General features: G+C 42.5%; 1 protein-coding gene across 1 annotated transcript in view; it reads right to left on the bottom strand.

The window, feature by feature from the left end:
- Positions 1 to 24,416, bottom strand: part of lhfpl3 (LHFPL tetraspan subfamily member 3) — a gene marked incomplete at both ends in the record, with an annotated part of 35,432 nt that extends 11,016 nt beyond the window's left edge. The window contains one exon of the mRNA XM_083794600.1: positions 23,990 to 24,416. Coding sequence (XP_083650726.1) covers positions 23,990 to 24,416 — 427 coding nt within the window. The remainder of the gene's footprint in view (positions 1 to 23,989) is intronic.
- Positions 24,417 to 24,642: the final 226 nt, after the last annotated feature.

Here is a 24,642-nt window from a genome sequence, read left to right as displayed (position 1 = left end):
GACATACACGCACACACACACTACTACTACTAGCGGCTATTCAATTCATTTCGCTCCTATGCCACTAAAATGTGGAACGCCATACCAACAGCCATTAAGAAATGTGAATCCCTAGACTCCTTCAAATGAAAGAGGACGGCTGCAATTCGAAACTGCGCGGCCCCCGTAATGAAAATCAGAGTTCTGAGACTTTCTTTATATGATGATTTCCTGTTTTTCATATAAGTGTATATTTGTACGTCTTCTGATGAATTGAAAATGGCGGACCCTGATGTAAAAGCAAGTCTTAGTGCTTTTCATGGTTTCATCCTTATGGCAGTTTTTGTATTGACTTGTACTTTAGTTGGAAATGTACCCATTCTACATACTGTAAATAACATTTTCAATCAATCAATCAACCTTATCCTTAGGGGAGAGGAGGCTCTAGACTCTAGAGAGTGGAGGACAGAGGTTGCCATTTTGTGGCTATCTATCTATGCCCATCATTATTATGTATAATGTATCTATAGTTATTGTCACAGTTATCTATACAAAACATTAAGTTCCCCTCAGTGATATTCTCTCTATGTTTTACACTGACACTCTCTCGCTTTCTTTCTTTCGCACGCGCACACACACACACACACACACACAAAGGCCCATCATCGTCATGCCACATTTCACAGGCGCAGCAGGCTTCTATTCTCTGCCCGATTCATGCTCCTTTAAAATATGTGTGTGTGTGTGTGTGTGTGTGTGCGCGTGTGTACCGTGTGTGCGTGCGCGTGCGTGCATTTTCACCGAAAGATAATAAGGAGTGCATGCTAGGAGACTATGAATCCTGTGCAGCCTCGTTCCACTTCCTCATTAACACCTGTGTGGTCAGCCCCACTGATATAAGTCACACTGTGTCTCCCTGCATGCCGTCTGTCTGTCTGTCCACTACTGGCCTGCCCTGCAAGTGAATGAATAAGCTGACATGGAATCTAGAGGCACTGACAGTTCAATTCGATTACGCTCCACGCGTCCCAAACTCTTCTCCCTTCTAGCTCCAAAACTATGGAACGCACTTCCCATTGCAATCAGAACCACAGACTCACTCCCAATCTCTGCCGCCGTGGTCTGCAAACCCACCTCTTCAGACTCCATCTTAGCCCGTAGCACTTTCCGTAGCCTCGACAAAGGCTCATAAATTATGTATGGCATTTTATGTAGACATAGCACTCTGTATAGTGTATACACATACAGTAGTTTCATTATATAGATATTCCACTGTTAGGTTCTTAGCTTACGACACGTATGATTCTTGATTACTATTTTCTAATTGTATTCTTTATGTATTTGATGTATTTACCATGTGTTGTTCTTGCGCTCTGGATTCAGAGCATCTGCTAAATGCCTAAATTGTAAATTGATTCACCAGGTAACGATTTGATTCTACGATGCATCACACGTTTCTATAGGACTACACAACCTTTTAATCAGTCAATAGAAGCAGTCAGATATACTGAACAACATATTTTGTTAACCCTAAGAACCCTAACCCTTAATATATAATTATATTTAGGCTTCGATTAGCGGTTATCGATTATGTCACATTGCTGCATGGCCAAATTGCGATGCATTGCTGAATCGATTATTTTTGACACCACTGATGGAATTATGGCGCCTTCCAATTGCCTATTTGCTATAAGAGTACATTGTTACTCTCACTTAAATTTCATTTAATTAAAAAAATGATTTAAGCTACTTCTTTCACCACAGCTGCCTATAGTCTTGCATTTCTCATGGGGAGTTGTCCATGCATGTATAGCGACTTAGCGAGATAGCCAAAAGAGTGGGAGATCCTGTTGACCGATCTCATTCTCCACGTCTTCACCTTACAGTATTGTCGAACAATGCCCTGTGCCCTGTCCTTCCCAACTGCTCCGTATGCAGGCCACAATCCAGACGGTTATAAAAGGCCATTTGCATGCTCCTTTTTTCTTCTCTTCCGTCCGCAAAACGCTGCGCTTCTCTTGTCATTATGGCTGGTAGGGATTTTAAACACGGAGAGAGATGGGGGGTGGGGGGTGGGATGAGAATGAAAAAAGAAGGCTGGGGGAGATGAAGAGTCAAACGAGTGGGAGAGAGACGGAGACAGAGACGGTGCCACAGAAGCAGAGACGGACAGAGAGACAGGAGAAGACACGGGCACAGAGACAGAGACAGGAGCAGAGACGGACAGAGAGACATAGAGACAGGAGCAGAGACGGGCACAGAGACAGAGACAGGAGCAGAGACGGACAGAGAGACAGGAGTAGAGACGGGCACAGAGACAGAGACAGGAGCAGAGACGGACAGAGAGACATAGAGACAGGAGCAGAGACGGGCACAGAGACAGAGACAAGAGCAGAGACGGACAGAGAGACAGAGCCACAGAGACAGGATAAAGGAGACACTAGTGTGTTCATGTCATATTAAGCTAAGATGCTTAACCTGGCAGAGAAACAACGTGATGTTAGGAATGACAATGAGCTTATTAGATTGATTGGGTATATATCAGGTCAGAATCGTGTGTGTGTGTGTGTGTGTGTGTGTGTGTGTGTGTGTGTGTGTGTGTGTGTGTGTGTGTGTGTGTGTGTGTGTGTGTGTGTGCGCGCGTGCAGTTTTACACGTTGTGAGCTTGCAGATCAACTATTTTGGTTGAGCGACATTATTTATGCGCAACTACAGTGTGAATCAGGCTTGATGTGCTTGAGGGATATTCATGGGAAGAGGTTACAAGACTGGAATCCCAATGTAGCTTGGATCATGAAGTATTTAAGATGGCACTGTTTGTTTCTAGAGCCTGGAGTAGGAACCAATCTCAACTCTTCAAGTAGGTCTCTTGTTACAGGCCCCGATTTCTGACTTAACCAAGCATCTCGTTTGGAATATAAACGCTTCTAAAGAGAAATCTGATGTGACCGTGCGAGGTAGTAAGGGAAGATTATGCCTCCCGGTTTTGGGGGGAAATGGAAGGCAGGACTTTTCAGAGTAAAATCTGCTTGACACTATAGTCTATTCTGAAAAGTTCCCCGGCAAAAGTGTAAATATGAAAAACACACTTCAAAGACATGGCAGAGACTTCTGTCAAGCCAGGGCAACGCCGGCTAATCCACTGCTTATTGTACTCCTCACGACTGACTATTGACTGCTCTGATGAAAGAAACATAAACTATTTCACATTGTGCCTTTAAGATAGAAGATGCTTTGAGGTCGGTCCCTTGCTTACCATGAAATTGATTGACGCCATAAATTTACAGTCCAATAATTGTCCCTGCTGAAGCAGCCATATAAGCATCCAGGCCAGGCCCCTATCTATCACACACAGGCCAGAGAGTTACAGCCTTATTCACAGGGGTGGAAACTGGAAAGTAGCCTGAGCTAATGTGTTAGGTTTCTGGTCTAGAGGGCCGTGTGGCGGCAGAGATTTGCGCACGCCCTGATTGGATCTCACCGATCTGTCAGTCACCCCCGGCCCCTCCTCACGGTTATACAAACCTGTGTTCAGTGTTGTTTTTTTACAGCAAATTTTGACTTCAGTTTTAGTCATAGTCTCTTGAATAGTTTTCATTTAGTTTTACTCACATTTTGGTCAACTGGAATGTTTTAGCGTCTAGTTTTAGTCGACTAAATGTCATACGATTTTAGTCGACTAAGTCTACAGTTGATTTAGTCGACTGAAATGTATTTTGGCAGGCCTTGATGCCGTCGTAAATGGCTGATCTTACACTTTCTGAAAATAGCAGATCTACAAGCTCACAGTGCACTGCAACACATCGTGAGCTTGTAGATCGGCTATTTTCTGCATGTAACCAAGTGTAAAATGACTTGTGTCTTTTACTTACACTGGATCTCTTGTCCACTAGTCCCTTCCTTACATTTTAGTCTACTTTTTATTTGTTGACGACAATATATTTGGTCTTATTATAGTTTTAGTCATCATAGCTTAGTTTATTTAGTTTCCATTTAGTTTTCATCAGTGAAAAAATATATATACTGTATATAAATATAACACAACGGCATACACATAACTACTCCCTCCATGTTCATTGCAGGCATAAGTGAATGCAGTTGATCTGCAAGTGTAATGACAATTTGCGCACCGTGCATAATCTTTGCTCACGACCACTTCATAATCTTTACACATAATCTTTGCAGAGGCGACATTATGTTAAAATGCTTCAAATAGCCTATTTACTGAACCATTGCAACAAGGGAAATTGTTCCGCATATAAATTATTATTATGGTAATCCTCGTGGGCAGGGGAATTGTCTTGCATTTTTACTAGATCTCTTCTCTCGTTAAAGAAGACCCCTGCTTGACTATAAGGCTTCGTTCACACGGGTACTTTTATAAACGTATCTTTTTCGTTTTCTTTATTGTCTCCACCAGGCCGAAGGCATGGGGGGAGAGTATGTTTTGCACTCCGTCCGTCCATGTGTGTGTCCGTCCGTCCGTCCGTCCGTCCGTCCGTGTGTGTGTCCGTGAGCAGCTAATCTCGGCCACCGTTAACCCGGTCGATGCCAAATTTTGCACACACACTCCCTGGATGCCAACGATGAACCTCTGCCCCAAACTTTCCAGAACGGCCTGTTATAGCGCCACCAGGAGGCCGCTTTGTGCAAAACAAGTTTTTGCACAGTACACCTACAGATTTTGTCCAAACATCACGCAAATTGGTACACAGTCTCTCTAGAGCCATTCAACGAAACCGGTCTTTCAGATTTCTCAGACTCCATCCTGATTGGTTAAGATTGGCTTCCAAAGTTCACAGGAGTGCTCAGTTTCAAACAAAATGCTGCAAATCATGAACACATCGCGTGATTTCCGTGAAATTGTGCACCCACATTCCCACTAGGCCGAGGACGAAATGCCACATGAACAATATCAACTCAGCCTCAAGGTGGCGCTATAACTGGCCGAAAAGTGTTTTTACCTCTAACTGCACGGATCTGTGGATAACTTTGTATGCCAACTCCTAGGCAAGCTGCAATGTCCTACATTCCTATCCTGGTGGAGACCTGTGCCCAGAAGGGCACTTTTTCTAGTTATTATTATTTTTAATCTCGGCATCCACTCGTTTACAAAAATATCTCCATACACATGACATCGTAGCCGAGCCTATTGGGGACATTCTCCACAATTAGTACTTTAACTTTTGGTACTTTAAGTACATTTGGAAGCCAATACTTTTGTTCACTCTCAGAGTTATGGGGGTCCTTGAAATAAATAAAAAGGTTTGAGCATCACTGCAGTGCACACTAAATGAAACGAAGCCTTAATTAGTATCATCGGAAAATGCCTGTGAAGGAAGTAGGGAAGCGGCCCGCAAGAAGGAAGAGTTATTTCCAAAATGGCTGCTCTGCAGTGCATATACCCGTACTGGTCCGTGTTCGGAGGAGGAAGGCAGGCAAGGAGGGTGACATGTGTCACTGCAAACCCCTACGGGCTGGGGCCGTATAGAGGCAGGCGGCAGGAATAGGACGCAGGTTGTTGCATCCTTACGGTGGGGGCTCCTCCTGAGCCAGTAGGATACAACAGCAGTGACAACACACGGAAATGTGCAAGTTGGCTGCTCTAAATAAGAAAAAAAAAACTCTCTTCCAAGTTCATTATCTACCTTTAGATGTTCTATCTGAGCAGAGCACGTCTTTCCATTTGCCCCAAACCTCAAAGGAACATCAACTCACAAATTATATATTAAACTTTGTAACCAAGCGCTGGTGCGTGTGCCGTGGTGTGTGTGTTTGTGTGTGGGGTCACTGGGGTGTGGCAGAAGCCGGGATTTGGAACAGGTGTTCTGATTAATTACTGCCTTCCCACCAGCAAACCTGCAGACTATAATGTAGCTTCTGCCAAGTGAGGATCGGCAGGGCTGTAATGAGTGGAGAGAGCTGCCTGTTAAGCCTCATGCACTCACTGTCAGCAACGCTCAAATCGGCCCTACTGTAATTATATTTTTGAAGCACTTCCATGACCAGGATAAGCCTATTTGGAGGCCTACAGCAGCTACTACGATCTGACCATATGGGGTGAGTGGCATGATGGGAAAGCCGTTTCATTTTCTCAGTAAAATAGAATAAAAAAGCCTCAGGGTGAAAACGTCTTTACATCAATTAGATCAGTAAATGTTATGCTGCTAGTTAGCTTGGTTGTGGTTGATTGAACACCACAGACTGAGGCCGGGTTTACTGTACTTATAGCTGAATTGTACAGTGTACACTTCATCTAAAATGCTTCCCTTTTACTCTATATTTATTATCTCTCAACCTCCTCATTTGCTGTTGTGACAGTCTTCTGGGAGTGGCAAGCAAGCAGCTTCTTCTGGCAGTTCTTTCGAATGTCTTAGAGTTTTACAATTATTATCTTCTCTGGAAACCATTCACCGTTCAAGTTTAAAGCTGATGAGATTGTTCCATTTCTCAGCTCAGTGGTTGGGAAGAAGAGGGCTCACAAAGTGTATGAACTTAGTGCCATATTTGCTCATTTTCAGTGGCATGCGATCTCTGGCGTGCTGCTCGGCTGTTATGCTTGATTTGTCAAAGGCACCATGATGATAACCTAACTCCGTCAGCTGGTGGCAGCAGCGAGTTCCTCCTCCTGCTCCCATCTGGTCCCTCTCGGGCAGAGACGATGTACTCATTTCTGACCGGAGAGATATGCGGCCGCTAGAGGCGGAGACCAACGCGATACTGATGACGTATTGAAGCGCTGCCACAGTGCAAATGTAAACGCAACCTAAGAGGACTACAACTCAAAATTATTATGGAGATATCATACTTTTTGTCCCGCTGCTTCCGGTTTTTCGTTTCTGCTTGAGAGAGCCCAGATGCAGGCAGGAGGAGGGAACTTGTGAACTCAATACTGCCGCAATCTGGCGGAGTCAGGTTACCATGATGAGCCTACAAGTAATATCTGTGCGACACAATAAATAAATCACAAATCAGGTTTCATCCTAGCAGGCTGCTCTCCCTAATCGTGTCACTACTCGGCCTGTCGCGGCCTGTCGGCTGGATGGAGGGAGTCCAGCTCGTTGCCAATTGCCATGGAGACTCCTTGAACTCCCCCGCGTTGCGTTGATTCACTCAATGCATGATGTGATTTTTGTTGTTGGAATTGTGAATTTCGGTAATTAATTGAAACCAAAGATATGGCACTGGTAGGCACACTAAGCCACAAAGACCTTAGAAAAAGTACAACACAGACATATTTTGCCACCAAACATCTATCAATAACTGTGATTAATAATCCTTAATAGAAGTTTAAGCAAAAATAGTCGTAATTGTCTTTTTGTGCCGTAAACATACAGCGCTGCCACTGACTGTTCATGAGAGAGAGAGAGAGAGAGAGAGAGAGAGAGAGAGCGCGAGCAGTGTCGTTTCCATAGAAACCCCAACTATTTCCCTCACTAGGACTGTTGTTAAAATACATACACACACACACACATACAGAGAAAATGCGAACTAGATGCTCCTGAGTACATGGCATAATAGAAGAGCACATATTATGTGCTCTCATGTCTTCCCAGTTCCTGGTTTGCTGGGACATACTGTACCTCCAAGACAGATGTGATGCAAATTTGTTAAACAGAATATAGAGAAAAATATATATAGAAAATAACAATAAAATGCCTCCCTTTTTAATGCCCAAAAATGCCCCCCTTTTTGACAAAAATATAAATTTGCAATCTGAGAGCTGCTAGGCAAATGTAGTGGTCCTATTTGTCAATGATATGGTTAGCCAGTGGCATCTGGTGTCAAAATAATCAGCCCCTTTTTCTGGAAAATATATATATTTTCTATTTCACTCATGTGTTTAGAAAATGTTAATAAAAAAACTTTGAAAAAAATAAAGCAAGCAAGCCCCCCCCCCCCCCCCCCCCCCCATGCCCTACAAATGCAAATTTGTTTTTCAGGACCCCCTTTTCACAAATTCCCTATAAGGCCCTATACTTCTGAAGCCTAGTCCTGGGCTGTCATACATGCATGCATTGCATATGCATACACCTCCAACGGTGACACTTGCCAAGAAATGTCAAACCAGTTATTAAATGAATTTAAATGACATGTAAGTTCTCAGGCTGCTCACAGCTCTTAAAATCGCCATGCCAAGTTTTGTAGTTGTACACACGAAACTCTGACCTCATTTGTATTCCATGTATAATGCACCAGTCTTTTTTCCCCCCATATACCGTCCCTCTATTAATCATGTTTTATTTATTTCACACTGCATGGTGCACTTCCTCGTTTCCAGCTCGATGCCTCATGCCACATGTGGCCCCCACCTTAATGCGGCTCGCATGTTAATATCAGAACACTGATATTGTATTGATTTCAGCTGTTACAATTCTAAACCCGCTTTGATTACTTCACGACTAGTATTAAATGGCTAGTACTTAATGACTAGTATAGTATTACAATGTTATTGTCTTTTTGTGTCCAATGTAGTTATGTTAACAGTTCATAAAGTTAACAACTATAACTAAAATGCATTTGAAATTCAATAAAAATAACTTTTCAGGATTCCAATTCAAAAATAGAAAATAAATGACTCAGGTTTTCAATTCAAATATAGCAAAAAATAGCTGATCTACAAGCCCGATCTACAAGCCCATCGTCAAAGTTGCCCACCCCTGCCCTAGATGGATGATCCGCTAATTAATGCCTCTTACCTTAGAACAGTGCTACTCAATAATTTTGGCCGCTTGTATTCACAACCTTATTCTTTCAGTCATGACCATAGGTGAGAGTAGGAGCGAAGATTGCTCGGTAGACAGAGAGCTTTGCCTTCTGGCTCAACTCTTTTCGTCACAACAGTGTGGTACTGTTGTGACAGAAATGTTGCGGTACGGAAATGGTAAATGCACTCCATTTATGGTGGCAGTATTACAATGTTCTTCCTAGGCAGTTTGTCCAGCTCTTGGACTATGCAAGAGGGCAATCTTTTCTGGAAGTCATGTCTGTATATGACTGTTAATGGCCTGCAAGTCTAGCGTTAGTCAAATATCTTCCAGACCCATAATGGAGATATTGATCGATGCCAGGGTGGAGATGAAAGGGCATCACATTTACAGCCTGCTGAGAAATCTTTTCAAGTGGAAAGTAGATTATTGTCTCTCCTTTCGAGGCATGCTGAAATATGGTTATTGGCCAGACCTGCAAAGTGATTTGCAGTCAGACGATATACAGGTCGATTTACAAGCAATATAAATGGATAGATTGAGAGAGCGAATATACAGTGATCCTAGGTCAAGCTTGTGAGTTGACTCGTGCGTGGACTGAAAAGGCTGTTGCGGAGGTCAGTGACACAAAATCTCCAAACTCACAATGTTATTTTGATGGTGACACTAAAGATGGTTCTTTATTGATTCAAGTATAAATCAGGCTTAAGAGCACCATCTCATGTCTCATGTTGGAGAGGGGTTTGAGGGATTTTATAGTGACTGCTGCATGCTATAGAAATGTTGATGGCCAAATATGTATAACATTAAGAGCCACTTTCCCAGACATGGATTATAATAAGCCTAGTTCTAGACTGACAATGTTATGAAGATCTCCAGTCCATTGAAACAAGTTTTTAGTCTAGGAGACTAGGGATATGGTCAGTTGTGGGTAACTGAGCTTTTTTTGTCTCTACGGTCATTGATAATGAAGGTTTAGAGCTGTTTTTCAGACACGTGGGGTAACCTTAAAGAATACCGGGGCGAGTTCTCTCTTTTCTTTTCTCCGGAAAGTGAAGAAGACTCGCCAAAAGGGGAAGTAATCTCGCCCCGAAAGTGAAGACGACTCGATTCCGAGCGATTCGATGCCGATGGAGAAATCCCACATAGTTAAATTACCTCATAGTCATGCTGCATGCGCTGTAAACCATAATAAGTAAACTTTAAGAAGAGATCTGCATTGTGCTGCAGACAGTGCAGATTGCATGAGAGCAGCTCCGCTTGCTAATTGAGTTGACATTTGCGCAACTTCACTGCATGGCATTACAGTAATTAGTTATTTGCCATCGCCTGCTCCAATATAGGCCTAAATCAAACTTTATTTATATAGCACATTTAAAACAATAGAAGCTGACCAAAGTTCAGGCTCCACAAGGTTCTCAGCGCAATGGCGCATCGATAAAAGTTGGGATTTCACTAGTGGCATTATTCAGGCAATACTCAACAGATTGTTATAATTCCAAGTGATCTATAATCTGTGAAGTTTATATTTTCATTTGGGTGTAAGTAATGTTTTTATATGACTTATCAAACATGGTAGCCATTATTTAATGTCCACTGAGCTGTGGTGCGCTTGCCTACACTCTCAATGAAGTGAAGAAAACTCGCCAGAATGTGAAGATGAGTCGCCCCGGGTAAAAGTGGCAAGTCTTCTTGTTGCCACCTTAAAAGGTTGATTACCCGTAAAGGTTACCCCACGTGTCTGAAAAACAGCTTGTTAATTGCTCACTCACTTTGAATCAATCAAAATCATACGAGAGTGTGATATATGATGACTAAATCCACGGGATAACGTGAGTGAATCTCCAACATCACTCATTAACACGAATGCTCACACACATTGACGAAGTATCAACCGATTGATCTCATGCACGCACGCACACACACATCCTTTGTGGCTCTGCACGCTGCTCATTTTCGAATGGGGCACGACTGTGCCCTTGCCCACCCGCCTCCTCCCTCGAGAAGAGAGAATAAATCAAGCCAGCTGTCTTCCTCACTCCGGCCCGCTGATCAAGAGGATGAAATCTATAAAGCCTACAGCTCCTCTGTCTGGACTCTCAGATGTGTGAAGGCTGGCGAGATAGAGAGGTGTTGATTTTTTGGTTTTGTAAATGACGGGGGGTCCATAGACTTGGCTGCTACGTGACGAGGTGGCAGAATATGGACTTTTTTATGTTTGTTTTAAGTATGCCCCACGCATACGGCATACTTGGGCGGCATACTTGTTTTTTGTGGGGGGCATGCTGATTTTTAGAATGAATAAGGCAAACATGAAAAAAACAGAAGTTGCTTCTGTGGTCTGTGTCATCTATTCCGCCGTTGAGCTTTTTCCACATTGGTTACAGTTTCTTTCCTTTTTCAATTCTGACTGCGTTCTTCTATGAATTATCCGGTTAAATTCACTGTTCCTTTATCCATCCTGGCTTGTTTCCTGTATGAAACAAAATCACACCCGTGTGAAGTGAGGGGCGCTCTTATCACGCTCTTAGTACGTCTAACTTGATGTGACACGTTGTTTCACTATAGTTTTCTTCATGACACCATTGTGCGCCCAAGTATAAAGCAACCCTTAAGTGCTTAATTGATATATCTTATAATAAATACAACACGTCTCTATACGTATGTAATCCACGTAACTCGAGAACCGTTCGCCCCACCGACTTCAAATTTTCTACACGAGTTCCACACCACCACAGGGAGTGCCCGGCCTTGAGTCGTCGGGTACAAGGTTGTCCAAAACCGCCACAAAAGGCTCTGGTCAGGCACTGCCAGTGGACCTAGTGAGCCTAAGTTCCCTCACCTGTAGAATTCCCAGCCTCTGCCTCTTAATTTGATTACTTAACCAGTCCACTTTTCAGTCAGTGTGCACTCTTCAGACACAGGCAGACAGACAGATTCAGAGATCTCCATTATATGGGCACAGAATGGACACAGACAGATGGTTAAAACGGGTGCTATGACAACAGGTATTGCATACTAGGTTCCCAACTTGCATCGTTCCCAAATAGGGGACATGTGGTAAATGTCATGAACTTGATTCAAGTACACATCAGGTACCACATTGTTTCACCGATAAGGAACTATGTGGCAAGTAGTAGCCTAGTATTGTTTGTATTTTTTATCGTTCATGAAAACATAGCTGCTTGTTGATATTTAGTTTCCTGGGTTTTTTTGGGCTGGAATTAATTATGCACAGACATGCACCCTTTTTCCCTCCCGTCCTAATTAGGCACAGTTCAACTTGCCTCCCCTCTTAATTATGAAGGCAGGAAGAAAAGATCTTGTTCAAGAAGATGGCGATAACATTTTTACTGCAGTTTCATATTCAGTTTCATAATGGGAAAGTCACAATAGCCATTGCAGTTATTCCCTGATTACAATCCAAACAGGGTTTTCCTTTATAAGTGATCATTAGATTGCTGATTCCTGTAGAGAATGATACATTCAAATCATCCTCATAGGCTTTCAAGTCTAAATTAATGTGATAAACCATGCAGCGGTTAGGTATGCTTTTATGTATGATACATATTAACACTTATTGTGCCCAACACGACACCCGTCTTAGGCCAAGCAAAATAAATGATTGGTCTCCGATTGGCTGTCATTTTTAACACTTCTAAAGAGACAAGTTATAGCGCAAGGTAGTAATGGAACATTACACCTCCCGGTTTTGGGGAGTGAAATGGAAGGTGGGGCTTTTCAGTGTAAAATCTCCCTCATCCACTGGGCACTCTAGCGCCTTTATTTTGTAAAGTTCTGAATATCTATTCAATATTCACCACAGTGAGCTCTTTCTCTGCTCAGATTCAAAGGCCCAGGAGTCTGTCTCTGTGTCTCATTCTGTGTATACCACTACTATGGACACCTGTAACATCTTCAACATTGGTCATGCTCCCTAATTATATTCACTCTATAGTCACATTCCATCAAACTCAAGCCCTTTCCTGCAGTGTTGTTTTCGTTGACTAAAACTAAGACGAAAAATGTTCGACTACCTATTTTCACTGACAAAAACAAATGGAAACTAAGCTACGATGACTAAAACTAAGACTAAATATACTGACAATTTCGTCGACAAATAAAAACTACCGGTAGACTAAAATGTTAGGAAGGGACTAGTGGACAAGAGATCCAGTATTTGCTGCCAAAAACAACACTGCTTTCCTGTTGATAGCGCTTGCTGTTTCAGACTTGTACAGACTCCAGTCGTTGGCTGACATAAGGAGACATTGGCCAGCGATGCCTGGCGTTAGCTGGCAGAGGATTAAGTATTTGATATGGTCGGTCTCTTTAAAGTGCACAAGGGGATAAGAGAGAGCGCAGCCACATGCCAGGTCAGCAGGGCAGGGATACGATAAGGCTCACCTCCCCCATCGTCGCATCCTTCACCCCACAACACTGTAATTGCATTTATTCTGGGGAGGTGCAGGGCTGGTCAAAACTTAACAAACCGTTGGAAAACGTCAGCATTTTTTCCCCTGACGTGACGCGCACCTGCCACTAGAGGGGTGTGATCCACTCACCCACCCGCCTGGAGTGAAAGAGAGGTTGTGGTCTTATTGTTGTAACCAGTGGTGGAAAAACGTGCACATTGTTATTTATTTAAGTAAAAGTATCAATACTGAGATTGTATAAATACTCAAGTACAAGTAGAAGTCTGGAATTAATAATTGACTGATTCTGCACTCATTGTGCAGAATGTCCCATATAACCCTTATTCAAATGTACTGTATAACAATCCTTTGAAAATAGCAGATCTACTGTATATGCGATGTGACCAATTGAGTAAAAGTACAATATTTGGATTCCGAGATGGTGTGGAGTAGAAGTAAAAGTATTGGATAAGATAAGAACTAGAGTGAGATGATTCTGAGCCTAGGGTTATGTACTCTACGTCTCCACCAAACATTCTCTGAATAGTGGTCCTTTGCAGATTAGCTACTACATTACAGTATGTGGTCGATTTTAGGCTGTGACCCAAAAGAGACACTTGATGTCTCCCAAACTATAGTGACCGAAGGTCGCAGTTAACTATGGAAATGGAAATGGAATTTTTCGGCACTCAAAATCCCCATACATGGGGAAAGCCCCCATATATTGGGCCCAGGTCTCGTGACATCACTATGACATCATCATCCCCATACATGGGGAAAGCCCCCATCATTGATCATTGAATTTGATTTTTTTTTATTAATGAAAATGTTTTGGGAATGTTTTTTTTAATATCTTTTAAAATAATAATAATTACAAATCACACCCGTGTGAAGTGAGGGGCTCTAACATAGTAAAGTCTAACTTATGTTGATTAGGTGATCAGTACTAATGGTGATGTAAAACAAACGGTGCCAACACAAACATTAAATGCCATTAACAATAAAGAGACAATATGACTAATGAGGGACACTATGATGTAAATTGTCCCTTCATTGTCAATGGCGTTTTTAAAACAAACATTGAACTAAAAACAAACATTAAACCTGTATATAGAGCTCAAAAACAAAATGTAAGAAACATAAAATAGGGACCCATAAAAATGACCCCCAAGTGGGTCCCGGGCCGCCCCATTGGGCTGGAACCAGTGACTACTACTACATGGGAAACTTAAGGGTAAGCGACTCTTAATAACTTACCGTTAAGTATTACCCGCAAGAGCAAAAAAAGAAAAAAGGCTGACAATAGATAGACAGACAGCATTTTGTTATCCTCTGAGACGAGCTTATGCTCGTTGAGATTAGCACTTTCCCCCCGCTGGGGGATTTGTCACTGATCCGTTGTGCGGCGCATGGGGAACTGTTTAGTGACACATATATTCATGCATAACACAACAGGATAATAGAACAGCAGAGTATAAGAAGAAGATTTCCTTTTGCGGGGAGAAATAAAAAATAACGGCTGCATTGATGTACACAGTTTCAGAACCGTACTCTGTTGGCAGGTGAACACACCTACGATAGCCCCTTGTCTCCGTCTCTCTCTTGTGACTCCTCGCGCCCATCCCCCACCTGACACCCCCACCACGGCTTTAGCCCTCTCCCACAGCACACGATTAAGCAGTGCCATTGAGCGCTATACCGTAGTGTAGCATAGCGGCGGACGCAGTGAGGCACAGACACCTTGTTATCTTCCCATCAGCCACGCCGGTCCGGTGCGCCGCGCTCTTATCAGACGTCAAGCCATAATCCCATCATCCCACCAATTTAAAGGCCAAGCAGCATTTGGAGAATGCCAGCAGACTTCCAGAAACCCTACCCCCACCCCCAGTCTCAACTCCACAAGTAAAAGTACTACAATACTACGATATAGAAATACTCTGTCACTTGAGTAAAAGTACAAATGTATTGGCATCAAAATGTACCAAAAGTAAAAGTACAGGGAATTTCCCATTTCAACTTATCAAATGTATTAAAAAAGAATCACACCTGTGTGTATTGTCAACTCATCGTACATCAATTTATGTGATCGGTCATTTGACATTGCTACATAAGGTACATAAGGTGGTCCCTTATTGGCCAAGCGCTCCCACCAACCTGTGATTGGTTAGCCGATTTGCTCGTTTACATAATCGTACGTTTTCTCTTCAATGTCAATGGCGTTTAATGTTTTGATGTTTAATTTACGTCATATTTACCGGAATTCTGATGTAATTTCTCTGTTCATTGTCAATGGCAAATCTTGAGACATGTGGGGACAAAAGCTGTTTATAGAAGGGGCTAGCGCCTCTTAAAAATCTTTTGAAAATAACGGATCTACACTAGTACAAGCTCACAATGCATTGTGAGCTTACTGTAGGTCTGCTATTTTCAAATGGCCGAAATGCATATAGGGCTTAAGTGGTTAATGTATGTTTTGTAATATGAATCAAAGTAACTAGTAGGCTAACTAAAGTTGTCAAATAATTGTAGTGGTATTGGACATAGGAAATACTCAAAGTACAAATACCTCAAATTGTACTTAAGTACAGTACTTAAGTAAATGTACTTAGTTACTTTCCACTGACCCTGCCTCGTGAAACATGAATGAACCACGTGGCTGAACCACCATGCTCTTCAGGAATTTTGTTGGAAATACTTTTCTCTTTTTTCCTTTTTCTTATCCAACAAATTGTGTGGAAGTAATTAGCAGCTCAGCTGTTCAAGGGTTTAATGGTGAAATGCCTTCAGCATCTCATACGAGCATTTGCGTGAAACCATCTTCCTTCCTTGGTTTTAATGTCTATATAAATGAGCCTGTGAGATCTCTCCAAATGCAAGTTGTGACCATGAAGTATAGGCTACCTGACCTGTGGCGAGCCGGCTCCGTAATCGATTGTATTGAAACTGTCATTTGCTAGAGAGTATTGGAGTGTTGGAGTTTGGAAGAGCTCTTTGGAAATCACTCAACCGTCCGTCGTACCACCTGTTTCTATGTCTGAATGTCACATAATGCAGGAGACAGCAAAACTTTGTGTTATTGAAAACAAGCACTTCCAAACTCTGACAATTAGAAAAATAATCAAATGCAGGACATTTCTTGACAGAAAGCAGCTCATAACGTTTCTATGGTGGATTTATGAAACAAAAACTTTGCAGATAGAAAGAGGATAATTCAAGCTTTTCGTACAGCTGCAATGTTGGAGAAAGTAGTTTTATGCCACTCAGTGGGCGTTCCCGCATAACTTCCAGGTACGATGATGTCACGCGCATACCCTCTATTCCAGCAGTCACGCGTTGCCAGACTGTTGCCTCTCGCAGTTTTCAAATACGGAAGCTCTGATCATGAGTAAAATCTACCGGGGTAAAGCGGAAGTGAAGCCTCCTCCCCACTTCCGTTTCGTCTTTACACTAGTCGTGCACATTTATCCTACTATAAATAGAAATCATCTAAGCATTATAGCTTGCTGCTTTAGTAGAAATGTAAATAAAAACAATACAAATATTTCTGTGAAGGGAAATACCAGCTTCCTTACTCCGATTTCGGGAGGTGTAGTTCCAGACTCTATATAGCCTTCTGAGATAAGATTGTGTAATAGTTGTCTGGCTACACGAGACTACTATTCCAGTTACTCTTTGGGTCGATGCCACAATATCATCATTTAAAAGCTTACCGTACCATTTATTGAGCATCATCTCTGTTCAGTTCTTGGTCAATTTAGTACGGTAGTATCAATCTTTGTGGAACATAATAAGACTCCCAGTCTCCCAGAGCACTCTATTCTAAAGAACCGTCTGAATCGTCGGGAGTGTTTGACAGCTCTGCTAGCCTCTTCTACTTTTCTCATCTAATCTCCATCTCTCTCCTCATTCCAGCACCTAACTACACCGCAATCATAACCGTCAGTCACACTTAAAGTGTCTAAATACCACGTGACTCCTCAATCAGGCACGCCACTCTCGCTTCACCTCAGACACACCTGAGGCCGACCCCACCGTCGCGTCTGTCCGTCATGCTTTAGTTCAATTTCTGAGCCACTTTGGCTTGAGAAATTGAGAAAGAGAAACCCATTTATTATTATAGCCACGGGCCGACAAGTTATTTTTTAAGCATCATTAACATGCCCTTGACAAATCATCACGCGCAACGGAATCACTCGTTCATTTAGATTTTAGAGTATCTTATTATAACACAAGTCGAGGTGTACACACAGTAACAATATAGATATATAAACCATACAAGACTCAAGTCATTCATGGAGGCACAGGAGCTTGACATTCACTATGCCGTTATGATATGCAGTCATAATGTCCCAGCCTCTTCCTCAGGGTGATTTGTGGGCAGCTGACAAGCACATGACTCCCTCTCTGCACTGCCTGAGGCCTGTGTAGACCGTCCTTAAATTCAGGGCGGGTACCCAGAGTGTGCCGTGCTACGAGCGTGTAGATCTGCTATTTTTTTTAAATCGTGAAGATGTGGTGCAAATCTTTGAATATATTCTTTCAGAGCGAACGTTTTTAACTCAAATCCTTCCTTCCGATGGGGTCCCTGGAACAACATATTTCCATTTCATTCAATTACATATCATTGTTGGGGTCCTTGACATGAAAAAGTTTGAGAAACACTGATATAGAAACATTGTTTTTTTTCAGAAAACGATCTGATTTTGAAACAATTTTTTTAGCATTGTCCTCAGGTCTAAATGGGTTAACCTTGCGCGCTCACATCTTTATTCTGTTGGAAGTGACTGGACCACATCCCATAAAACACTGTAGGCCTTTTGTGACACACTCACACACAAACGCACACACGCAGTAACCAGCTGAGCATTTTACTGAATGAAGAGTAGGAAATGATAAATGAATGATGATTAAACGGGACACTTTAGAGCGAGCCCACTTCCATCCCACAAGCAGAATCCCTTGTGTGTGTGTGTGTGTGTGTGTGTGTGTGTGTGTGTGTGTGTGTGTGTGTGTGTGTGTGTGTGTGTGTGTGTGTGTGTGTGTGTGTGTGTGTGTGTGTGTGTGTGTGTGTGTGTGTGTGTGTGTGTGTGTGTGTGTGTGTGTGTGTGTGTGTGTGTGTGTGTGTGTGTGTGTGTGTGTGTGCATGCACCTACATCTTTGCACCCAAGAGGTCGTGTTACATCACTTTAAGACTCTTTCTGTCTGAGAGGATAAGGGCTTATTGATGTGGTTCTGAAACGGCCCCCGCAGAGCTGAGCGTGTTAAACAGATAAGAGTCGGTGACAGTTTATCCACTTCAAACTCTGTCTCTGATTCGGCCATGTCATTATAAATAGGTGACAATCTCTGAACACATTCTTTAAACAATTGAAAACAATGCTAACTTTTCACAATTTTCTATTCATCATGACAAAGTATATTAGATGATATATTGGTTGACCAACAACAGGGAATTAATACATTCTTGGTGATCAGGGATTGCTGTCTTTTCATAAAGTACCGTACATAATATTTTAGATTTTCAATGACAAAACTTAGCAGATCAGAACAAAGTCTCAACTGCCATGTTGCAAAATCAAGCAACTTCACAATTTATTGGCCTATAACTTCTGATCCGCACGCAGGTGGTACAATCAAGATTGTAATGTGCATAGACCATGCCCAATGTCCATCTATAAGATTTCTACTCTGATTAATCTAATTCATTTCATTGTTCATATTTCTTTATTTCGTTTCATTTACTACTTTAGTGTTTTTTTATATTTTCCATAAAAGAAAGGGAGGAGCAGGAAGAAGATAAATATTATTAATACCTGCCCCTATCTATCATTAAAAATAATCACATAATTGCTGCACTGCTACCAGCCATTACGTGACTTCACCATGATTATCTAAATAATGAGAAAGAACAAGATATAAGAGCTCAAAAACAAGAGAACAAAAAACCCAAAAAGTTTCATCTGAATCTTTTAGTACCGTCTATTTGGATATTTAGCAGATCTAATTGTCTATTTGTTGCCCCAATGGAAACTCTTATTTCATAATTAACCTAAATAAACTTTACACGAGCCGAATGTGAACAAAAATAAAAGCCTGGCTACCGAAGCTACACATAGTTTACTTATTACATGTGGTTATGACTAATTAAAGTGGTGGTGGTTAACAAATTCCCATATTATGTTCAAAACTTCATAAATAATTCATAATTAATTTTGTTTGTCTTTAGAGAGCTGAAACTTTCAGGACATGTGGGTTCATGTGAGATAAATCTTTACACTGGTACCACTTTGTCCGATCTCAAAGTTCAGGCTGGGCATTCTTGCAACTTTTACCAAAAGACTAATGTGACCAATATGTCTTAAGAGATTCATGGCAACACCATTATTAGACCCATGTAGTATTTATTTGTTTGTATGTCTGCCATTCCCCAGTCTTGACGGAATGCAACGTCAATCAACCCCACCGTTCTCTTTTCCCTCATTACAATTCAATGGTGATAAGAGTGGCTCCCAGTTCCACTTGCCAGTTCTCTGAAGAGGTGTGAAATTGAATAGCGCACACAATGCGCTCAGCGCTCACGTGGGATTCATTTATCATCCTTCACAGACACAGACTCTACATCAAATCATGTTGTCATGCACAGCAAACATAAGGACGTGAGACGATGGACTGACAATTTGAGATGAGTCATGAGATATCAAGCAGGCCATTGTGGCACATGCACGCGCATGTACATGCACAGACACACAGACTAACTCGCTTACACAGCGCACACACACATGCAGATAAACATTTATACACTCCCCCCCCCCCCCATTACAAACAGTGCTGCCTGTGAGGAAAGGCCAAACACTGGCTGTGGCTGTCCCCATTTCGTTGTTAGAGGTTTATCGATCCATTTGTATCTCCGGAACAACATGGGCCGATAGCTCTAATGGGCTCTTTTCTTTCCTGCTAATGCCTGCCTCACCCTCCAGAGGCCCATTTAGTTGGAACTGCAGTGCAACAACCCGGGAAATGGATCATCTACTCAAATCTGCTTCAGTGCAGTGGTGGAAAGTAACTACAGTACGTACGTACATTTAACTAAGTACTGTACTTGAGTAGAATTATATATATATATCTTTTTACTTTACTTGAGTATTTCCAATTGTCCAGTACTTCTACTCCACTACATCTCGAGGCAAATATATATATTTTTTTACTACACTATAATTATTTATTTGAAAACTTTAGTCACGACTCACTAGTTGCTTTGTAGATGTTGATTACTACAAAACACACAGTCAGTAACCAGTGCCACTTCAGCCCTAAATAGTAAATACATTGTGTAATTTGCGGCCATTTGAAAATAGCCGATCTACAAGCTCACAATGCGTCGACGCACGGCCATTGCATTGCTAGGTGTGTGTGGTGCACTCGCTCGGGTTCATCAGCCTCGCTCGGGCGTGTCTCGTGGGACTCGAGCCTGCTTCTGTCGCTGTGTCTGCCTCGTTGAGTTGACATGGTCCACATGGTTTAATTACTGTGCACTGCTGCGTCCTGCAAAACCATGCCCATCTGGGCAAAAGATCATAAAAAAAAAAAAAAGTAATCCCCATCATCTCATTCCTATTGCAATGACACTGACAGCTGCCTTCGCTGCCACCTGGTTTTCAAATGGCCAAGTATTATCATCATTGATCTTGCATTCTATTTACCTAGGGCCCTCGGTTGTGGCAACGGACCCTCAGAGGTGGACTGAGAAGTGATGGCTGTAGTGGTTCTCAAACCTTTTCATGTCAAGGACCCCCAAATTGACAGTCATTAGCCTGTGGACCCTCATTAGAAATGATATGCCAGGGACCTCTATAAGAGAAGATTTTCATGGCTCTAGCAGTGATTCTTAACCATTTTAATTTCAAGGACTCCAGGTTTGACCTGAAATGGTTACGGTCCCCCCAATGTAATGGCATTTCTATCTCTGGGACCCTAATGTATATTGTAAAATCAAAGTAAATTTTAACTCAGTGTACAAATGGAACCAAATCCATTTGGTTCCTAATTATCATTTAGCTGGGGACCCCCTGGAACTCCATCAAGGACCCCTAGGGGTCCCTGGACCCCACTTTGGGAACCACTGTCTTAGTGAAGGGTTCAGCCAGAGATAGCTACAGTGACAGAGAGGAAAGAAGGTAGAGAGATGCTCCGATAATCGGCCAGCGATCGGTGATCGGCCATATCGGCCGATATTCACTCAATGATCATGAGAAAAACAATCGGTATCGGCCGATCATGAGAAAAACAATCGGTGATCAGTATCGGTCCCAAAAAACCTGATCGGAGCATCCCTATAAGATTTACCGGTTGCTGATGCTGCCATGTTGGTGATTTGTGCCTACTGAAAGCTACTGAAGATGAGCACTTTAGCACAAAGTAAAGAAAAACGATGAGCTGGGTCTAATAATTGAGTGGCTCCCATGCATATACTGTAGAGCTACATTATCTTTTAGTTACATTTCGCCCCGGCTTTTCAATGAAGGTTGCTCACCCAGCGCATACATCCCTATAGGGACACCCTATTTCCGGTTTGATTTGATTTATTTGATATATTCAAGATACAGTTCAAAAAGAGCAGTACAGAATAGTCAGGATTGCACAAAAAGTCAAAGACTTAATTCCATTGTGGTCCAAATAAATAAATAAATACAGCATATGGTATAGGAAGAACATGCGTTGACTGAAATCACAATAATGGACATTACAATGACACCATCATAGATCACTAAACAAAACAATAAATACATAATAAATAGATAAATACAGCCCTAGTATATTCTAGCTTGCCCATCAGCCAGTTTTTCAACATATTTAAAAAAATGTTCAAGGACTGGGCAAATTTAATTTCCCTTGGGATTTTGTTCCAGTCCTCCACCTCCGTATATTTAAATGAGCTTCTGCCTACCTTATCTTTTAGGTTTGGTAGGTTATTCATCACGTCACTGAGGTCATAACCGCATACACTTTAGTCAAGTGGCCTTTATGCATCTACGTCACGAAGCGAGTGTCAAGCCCATTGGTGCTCGACCAATGAACTGGTAAGATCAAAGTTGCGTTACATTTTCATATTTAGAAAATGTATTTGACACAATTGTGTCGACATCTTGTGTTTATTCACCTGTGGATTCCTCTTTCATCACACGCATATTCGGCCTATACCTTGCTAAAAAGGAGAAAAAAAAGGTTTGCCTCCGGGCCATGTGTGTGATCTTTGCTGGCACAGTGGTCAATATACAACCGACCCTGAAATGACATCTGATGTCCTAACCCTAAAGCCTTGGGGAGGATTCGGATCACATTTGGATTTCAAACTGCTTAGGCAGAGAAAACACCTTGATATTGCCAATTACAGCTCCCCTGGCATCTGTTGATGGCCAATTTCCCAGTGGCCTCGACACACTACGGCAATTTTGGTAGAGGGTGAGCTGGAGGAGAGAGCAGTGACAGAGAAGAAAGCGGGTCAGATTGAGGAATAGATTTGAATCGCACCAACGGGCGGAGCGAGCGGGTGAATGATCTCGTGCCCGCACACTATAAGGACGGCTCAGCGATGATCAATAACAGCTCAGCAGTCAACTCTGTCATCGTCTGTGCTGCTGACATTCACAAGATATGGTAAGATGAAGATATAACCCTCAGCGTTTCAAAATGACACGCTTCACCTCATCCGACTCCTCCTGCATACATTTTCATATCCGTTTCCCTTGATGGTGAGAAACTTGGGGAAGGCGAACATGTGACTGAGGAATACGAGGCAGGCTTTGAACAGGAGGGGGTGTTAAAGATGCAAACGTCTAAGGCTCAGGCTGTGCTGCTCATTAGATGGGCTTGTGATATGGCTCAGCCTAACAGTACTCAAGATATAATCCATCTCCTCACAGCTGCTAGCTATAGGCCAGGGTTTGAGCTGTGGGGTCAATGTGTGTGTGAATCCTTAATGGAGTGTATATATAGGCGTCACATCTGGCCCACAGCACTACTGACCTCGGACATATTGAGGGCTGTGGTGGAGCCAGCCAGACCATGCAGCGTTCAAACGTCATGTTGGGTTAAAGCATGCAGGGCTACTCAACTGCAAGCCGGAAATGTCTGTGTTATTTTGAAACGTTTACAAATGTATTTTGCAACGGATATATACACGACTAGTCTGAAAATTAAGAAAACAAGACACATTTCCAGCTATAAGGCCAAACCCCATTCACAAATACATTGTGATTAATGATGAAGTTACAAAATGAGGCTTCATTCACAAAATGTGCAAGAGAATATAATGAACAGATTATCACTGGTGAATAAATAAGTGGTTTATAATACAATCTTGTTCAAAACCAATGAAAATAACTAATTATATTTTGTATTGGTTTGACCATGATGGGCCGCAGAGACCGCATGAGGCCCACGGGCTGCAGGTTTAGTAGCACTGGGTTAAAGGTTCAACAATGATGAAATTCTTATTAATTATATTGAGGTCAGTCAACTCTGGAGACAAATCCCAATTTAAAGGACATGTTTGTAAACGTTATAGATCGATTAATCCCAATTTAAAGGACATGTTTGTAAACGTTAGATCTATTATATTTTGACACTTGCTTTGGCAATAGGCCTATGTTTTCTCATCATGCCAAGCTCAAAGCTCATTTGAATTGAATTGATAAAGTATTCAATCAATCAAACTGTTGACTGCATAATATAACCTGTTGGGCAGAGAGTTGTGAATGTGAACGTGCAGGTGAGCTCCACACAGGCAACAAACAAACACCGGCGGGGGGAGAGAGGCAGACAGGCAGGCAGGCAGGCAGGCAGGCAGGCAGGCAGACAGACAGACAGACAGACATATAGACGCTTTACCTGCAGCCAGCTGCATCCACCCGCAGATCTTGTACACCGTGCCGGTGCCGCAGAAGAAGAACAGCGTGAAGCAGCCGATGCAGCCGATCACCAGCGCCATGGACATGGCGATGAAGAAGGACGCGGCTTTGAAGGCGCCCGAGGGGATGCTGGCGAACTCGGTGAAGCTGCCCTGGCACGTCAGCTCCCGCGACAGCCCGTTCCCGATGCAGTAGTGGAACAGGCCGAAGTAGCCCGCCTGCGGCGTGTCCACGCCGTCTCCGATCCAGTAGGGCTGGATGAAGCACACCACGTTGACGATTGCGAACAGGATGGTGAATATGGCCCACAGGACGCCTATGGCACGGGAGTTGCGCACATAGTTGGTCTGGTAGATCTTGGCAGCCTCCGACGCCGGCAGCATGGTCGTGGGAGCTCCGGGCACCATAGTTTATATATAGTCTATTATAATAGGCCTACAAATGGTTTTATTTATATATCTAAACTAAAAGATGTCGGGGGTAGTAGAAAAATAAATAAACACGATACGGTCGGTGACGGTGTCGATTCAAATCCCAAATATAAAATGCCGTTGCAGTTACAGTTAGTTATGCCTTTGAAAATCTCTGCTTTTTACTGATGTCCAGCCAATGTGGTCCATGGTGGTCCCAGCT

This window comes from Protomyctophum parallelum (genome assembly GCF_964188405.1).
Source record: "Protomyctophum parallelum genome assembly, chromosome: 22".
Taxonomy (NCBI): domain Eukaryota; kingdom Metazoa; phylum Chordata; class Actinopteri; order Myctophiformes; family Myctophidae; genus Protomyctophum; species Protomyctophum parallelum.
Note: the sequence above shows the minus strand (reverse complement) of the source record. Positions and strands in the feature narration are given on the sequence as shown.